General features: G+C 35.1%; 1 protein-coding gene across 1 annotated transcript in view; it reads left to right on the top strand.

Moving 5' to 3' along the window:
- LOC119633064 (glycerol-3-phosphate dehydrogenase [NAD(+)], cytoplasmic-like) overlaps nucleotides 1-5589 on the top strand; it is a 7242-nt gene extending 1653 nt beyond the window's left edge. The window contains exons 2-5 of the mRNA XM_038026275.1: nucleotides 1670-2168; nucleotides 2228-2416; nucleotides 2490-2827; nucleotides 2919-5589. Coding sequence (XP_037882203.1) covers nucleotides 1670-2168; nucleotides 2228-2416; nucleotides 2490-2827; nucleotides 2919-3015 — 1123 coding nt within the window. The 3' untranslated portion in view covers nucleotides 3016-5589. The remainder of the gene's footprint in view (nucleotides 1-1669; nucleotides 2169-2227; nucleotides 2417-2489; nucleotides 2828-2918) is intronic.
- Nucleotides 5590-5955: the final 366 nt, after the last annotated feature.

The raw sequence follows: 5955 nt of genomic DNA on the forward strand, positions 1-5955 counted from the left end.
TAAATTAAGTATGTGTGGGTAAGTGGAATACACCACCGCTGTAGCGGTGGGCATGCGTGGGTGTACGCGCGAATGGAGGTAGGGAAACCGAGGACATAGTGTGCCACCCCTCTATCGAGAAACGAGCTATGCCCGTGACATATATATATATATATATGCGTTCATTTAGCAGTATGATGTCTGCGATATCGATGAAATGTCCAATGACCGTTAATAGTGGGGCAAGACTCGCAATTTAAATTGCCTAGAGATCTGTTAATGAATTCTGGAGATTTTAAAAAATATAATCGGACTCCATGCAAACTTGCTTCTGTTGAATGGTTTATAGAAAATAGTGAACCTCCAAACAATGAAACAAAAGCTGTCATTGATGGTATAATGATGGTATAATGATGGTATAACTCAAAGAGATAATCAAATTTCATACTAAGTAATAATTGGAGCGGTATAACATACAAAGTGCTAAATATTGGAATAACAATAAGACCACGTCTTTTAATCAACCCACTTGATATAAAAGTATCCAGAAAAATGAAGGATGCTGTGTAAGGGATAAGCCATTTTCCACGTATCTGTCTAAGACGTTTGCAAACAAATATGTCAAAGCAAGTAAGGCTTTAATGAACATGGTATCATCACTAGTAGAGGTCGGTAAAACAAATTTTTACCCTATGCCAAGCGACACTATATATAAGACAAGAGGAGCAGAATCTTGAAGGTTTAGCCTGTTCTGTGGCATTTGGTGAAGAAAAAGCATATTTTGATAGAGATGGAATTCTGGAACATTTTGTGCACAATGATACGTCTTTGAGGGAGATAAAAATAAATCAATGTGATGAAACTGTACCCCGCGAGGCGTATTGCCTGCTATTGCTACACATTGTCAAATGGCATTCAATCAATTGAAACGAACTAATTATGCAAAGCTCTAATCTAATGCGATAAGATATTGGACAAACCATACACATTTGATCTTAGGAATGAATTCTCAAGAGTTAAGACTACAAATTCAATTGACGAAGAAGTAATAGATATTTCTATACTATTAACGGACAAAGAATGTTACGCATGCTTCAGGTTAATGCTTGGACAAGTTGAGACTTAAAAATTGAAACTGACGACGACGATGACCTCTTAATTTACCTTTGCCGTGAGAAAATGATAGTTATGTTAATGCGAAGAATGTGTTCGAATTACACACAATTCCCACAAATCACAACGAGTGACAATTGGTTTGCTAGATCTGAATTACTATCTATATCATATAGCTAAGAGAAATAAGGCTATGATATGTATGAAAGAAAAAGATTTTTGTAAAAGATATATAAACGGAAGGTATTATTTGAGATGAGTTATTTTGTATACATTTACAGGATTTCCAACCTTAGACGAAATAGAATTTCTAAGACATCATGTAACTTCCAGATTGTCACATTTGAAAATGAACACCAATCTGAGGCAAGGTAACCTCATTATAAAACTATTTATATTTGGTCATGTGAAGAATTTTTTTTTTTAAATTTGACAAACGTATTCATTTCTTCTAATAAAAATCAAACTGTAAATATTATACAACATTATCAGCTTCTTTGCACCAATTATTTTCTCTTATTCAATCCTTCATGGAGAGGGTCAGCATATGTATGGTCGGTAGCGGCAATTGGTAAAGTAAATATTTTCATTATTTCTTCCTTTTTGCACTAATAAGTGTTATTCGTTTCGTCAGGGGTACGGCAGTAGCTAAAGTTGTCGCAGAAAATGCCGCCAGACTGGAAGATGTTGAGAATCGTGTAAACCTGTTTGTGTACGATGAAATATTCGAAGGAAAACGTTTGAGTGAAACGATCAATCAACATCATATAAATAGCAAATATCTGCCGTATGTTAAATTGCCAGAAAATTTAGTAAGATCAAAATGCATTATCGTAAAAAACATAATTTTATGCAGTTATGTTCTTTGTCAGGTCGCTTTTACCGATTTAGTAGAGTCTGCAAAGTACGCTGATATTATTGTCTTCGCCATACCGAGTAAGCACATAATTGACTTTTGTAAAACTCTTTTGGGTAAAATTAAGCCAAGCGCTATCGCGGTCTCACTAGTTAAGGGCTTTTTGCCTAGCGAAAGTGGCATGGAATTAATATCTCATACGATAACCAAATATTTAAAGGTAAAATGAATCGTCCAGTAATTTAAAAATTTCTTCTGATTATCATTTGATTGTCGAAGGTTCCGTGTGCTGTACTGGTTGGTGTTAATTTGGCCTCTGAAATAGTGGCTAACAAATTTTGTGAGGCTACATTAGGCTGTCGAGATACAAAACAGACGAGAATATTAAAGGAAATTTTTAAGGGTCCATCACTACGCATCGTAGTAGTTGACGATGCCGATTGTGTGGAAGTGTGCGCTTTGCTCAAGGTTTGTAAAGTTTGCTTTCTAATATCGGACCTAAGCTCTTTAATTTATAATGTCCGTCTATTAATCTTAACAGCATATTATGGCATTTGGCACTGGTCTATTGGATGGCCTGGATTGCAACGAAAATACTAGATCGGCCCTAATTCGCTTTGGTCTTTTAGAGATGATGCATTTTATCGATATTTTTTTCCCGGGTAGTAAATTGGGAACATTTTTCGAAAGTTCTGGCTTATCCGATTTGATTACCGTCTGCTATGGCAGTCGCAATCGACGCATAGCTGAGGCATATATACGTACCGATTATACGATTGAGCAATTGGAAGGTGAATTATTGAAAGGCCAAAAATTATTAGGTCCTATGGTTGCTAAAGAAGTTAATAACATGCTAAATAATAAAGGAGTGGAAGCGAAGTAAGAGTTAGAACAATTTTAATGATTGATACGTATATGCGCATACATATGCACATATTTATAGTTTTTTATTGTCAATTGTCATTTGTAGGTTTCCAATATTTACCATGATTCATAGAATATGTGAATACACAGCAAGACCAAGCGAGCTCATCCAATGCATATACGACGTACCAGACCATATGTGAGTCAAGCAAATATTAAATCTCGTATATCATTCAATCGATTTTAATCGCTTCATTATCTTCCTTGCAGTTTCCATCCCACAAATATGTTTCCTTTGTAAAATTTATCATGATATTCTTGTTTGCTTGCTTTGACAATAACAAGGCAGGAAAACTGGACACATGGGCTTTTAGAAAACATACAATTTGGATATACTGTTTGATTTGGATATATTTGATTAGCCGCCTGAAAAATCCCAACTGAAAACCACTTATGCTAACCAAAAATGAAAACAAATCGAAAACCAAAATTTTTGCTGCCTGTTATCAAATTCAAGTATGCAATCAAGACTCCCGGAAAAACCTGCGATTAGTGCATTTTCTGATTTCCAGTTGTTTTTTTTTTATTTCTTTCTATTCTTATTCTTTTTCCTATACTCAATATAATTATTACATTGTATTTTAGACATGTTTTCAAGTAAAAAATTATCTTCCAGAAAAATTGCGTTTCCTTTTTGAGTTACATGCAGTTTTTTTCATCAAGCCATCCAGAAAATTGTTTACATTACTTCCTATTAAAATTTATACATTGGTTAAGAACATGTACACTTTTGCAACTCTTCAAAAACCCATGCTCATAACGAGGACCATAAACTGGAAAGTCAACTTCAGCAATCTAGGTTTGCCCTAATTAAAAAAATGTGTTGCATAGAACGCACGCTGGCTTACTTTTTTCATGTCTAACGCATACCCACATTCCTTCTAACTCAAACCAAATGCAGGCATCGCTGTTTCGTAATACATCGATCCGTGACAAAATCTATTGTTTTAATGTGGGCAGATGGTGATGTTAATCGTCGTTATGTGCCTCGCCTTTATTATGAATATATGGACAATCTTGATCTGTCTGGTCCTCTTGATCGGTATACTAAATTCTTAAATATTGTATATGAACGATGTAAGATCCAGATAAATAATACTCTCTTACTATCTGGGTAGTGTTCTCGCAGTCTTTTCTAACGACGGCGATCTATATGTTTGTGGGATCGACCCATGTGTAAATCATGAAAGCACTTGTCAACAAGTCCAGCCATACCAAATGGATATCTTGTCACTTCAAAGTCTTCTAAAAACCCCTTTGCTAAATGGACTTAACCTCTCTAGTCACATTGATTTTGCTTCTATCCAGACTTCAGGGCAGCTATGATTTAAGTTCTCTCAGTTTCTATAAAGTAAAAATTCCTTTTTTTAAGATCACTTCTCCACAGCGAATGGGAGGTAATTTTCCAAAACTTGGAAGAGAAAATCTTTCAAAAATATACAAAGAATTGCTTTACGAAATAAAATCATCAGCCTTGTCAGCAATTGAATGCAAATTGTTGAAACCATATGAGTGAAATGGGATTGCGTTCACACACAACCTCAGCAACTTTTACAATTGTGTTTACGCTTGTTGAAAAGAAAACTCTTAGTAGTCTTGATCACGAAGGATATGATGATGATCTTCCTTCCGTTAGATTTCTTGGCCACATTTTTGAACCAAAACTGTTAGGAATTTTAGCATGAGCACATATCACCTCTTCCTCTCCGCCTCCCAACTATAACTACTTATACTTTTTTGTTTATCAAAATTACACAGGACAAAATGCTGCAAGGACTGGCACCTTTGAAACATATATATCATATGTGCCTCGCCTGGGCGAAATTTTTCTCGTGTATTCTTAAAACATTTGTAACGTTCGCGTACAAGTGTATGCTAGGAATTTTGTCGGTCTGCTTTGACCAGACCGCGTGATTGCAGGAATAGCGGCTTGCCTGGAAATGTGTTTTTTTGATCGCGACAATATGCGAAAATAAGTTTTGTTTTAAGGAAAATTAACAAAACTGTATATATTCGTATAAATGAGATGTATAAGAGAAACGGAAGGAGCGCAAAAACACAGTAACACAAAATATCAAAACATATAGAAGTATAAAAATAATAACAACAATAATAAAAAAAAGCAAAAACATGAACAGTAACACATTCTCTAGGCTTAATGAGCTACAAATGAGCTACGTTAGTTTACTTTGAGCCGAGAATTCCGAAATGTTAAATAATGCCATTAGTGCTTAGGCATATATGCGGCTAAATTACAAATTGCTATAGGCTTTGGGATACGGTTGTAACAATCATTGATAATGCTGAAGCTTTAAAGAGGTTAGCTCTTCATGTTTGAAAAGTAAAGTGAGCGTCTTTTTTCTGAATATCTCTTTCTGCCAATCCTGCGTGATAGAAGAATGCCGATATAGGTAAAAGAAAGGGAAAAAGAGAAATAAGAAAAAAGCAAACATTGTATTACGATCGAAATGCATGTGGGATGCGAGCCCACGCCGTAACGACAGGCGCACTCGTTGCTGCTTATTTCTAATTTTTGTTCGAAGAAGCAACAACATCTTAAATTCGTACTAAAGAAAAAGAGAACAAATATTGCGTATAAAGCTAACTGTTGATGCTCACAACAACTATAACTTAAAGACACAATCAACATTGTGATCGTTAGTGATCACGCAGCAAAAATAGAAAACCAAAGATAGTAAAGAAGGAAAAAACAAAAGGGGGAAAAAGATGATCCTTCGTCTTGCCAGCTGAAATTCTCATTCGACTCCCCCTCTTAAATACACACTACTTCCATTCGGCCCGCAGGGCCCTTTTTTAACATAAAATAAAATTCACTACTCAAAACACTCAATAACCCTTTCTTTGTACTTTAAGGCGACAAAGAAGGCGAGATCGTATTTTATTTATTACTTTATGACCATACTTAAAAATATTTATGGAGGAAAACTGGATAATGAAAAAAGAATAGAGAGAATTCTGCAGATAACGCTTGAAGTTAAGTTCTCCAGCAATTCTACCCTATGTAAGCATAGTTTTCTCTTAACTTTTCCCAAAAATAATTAAACCATCAACAACTTTGTTAA

The sequence above is a fragment of the Glossina fuscipes genome, unplaced genomic scaffold (assembly GCF_014805625.2).
Source record: "Glossina fuscipes isolate IAEA_lab_2018 unplaced genomic scaffold, Yale_Gfus_2 2, whole genome shotgun sequence".
NCBI lineage: Eukaryota > Metazoa > Arthropoda > Insecta > Diptera > Glossinidae > Glossina > Glossina fuscipes.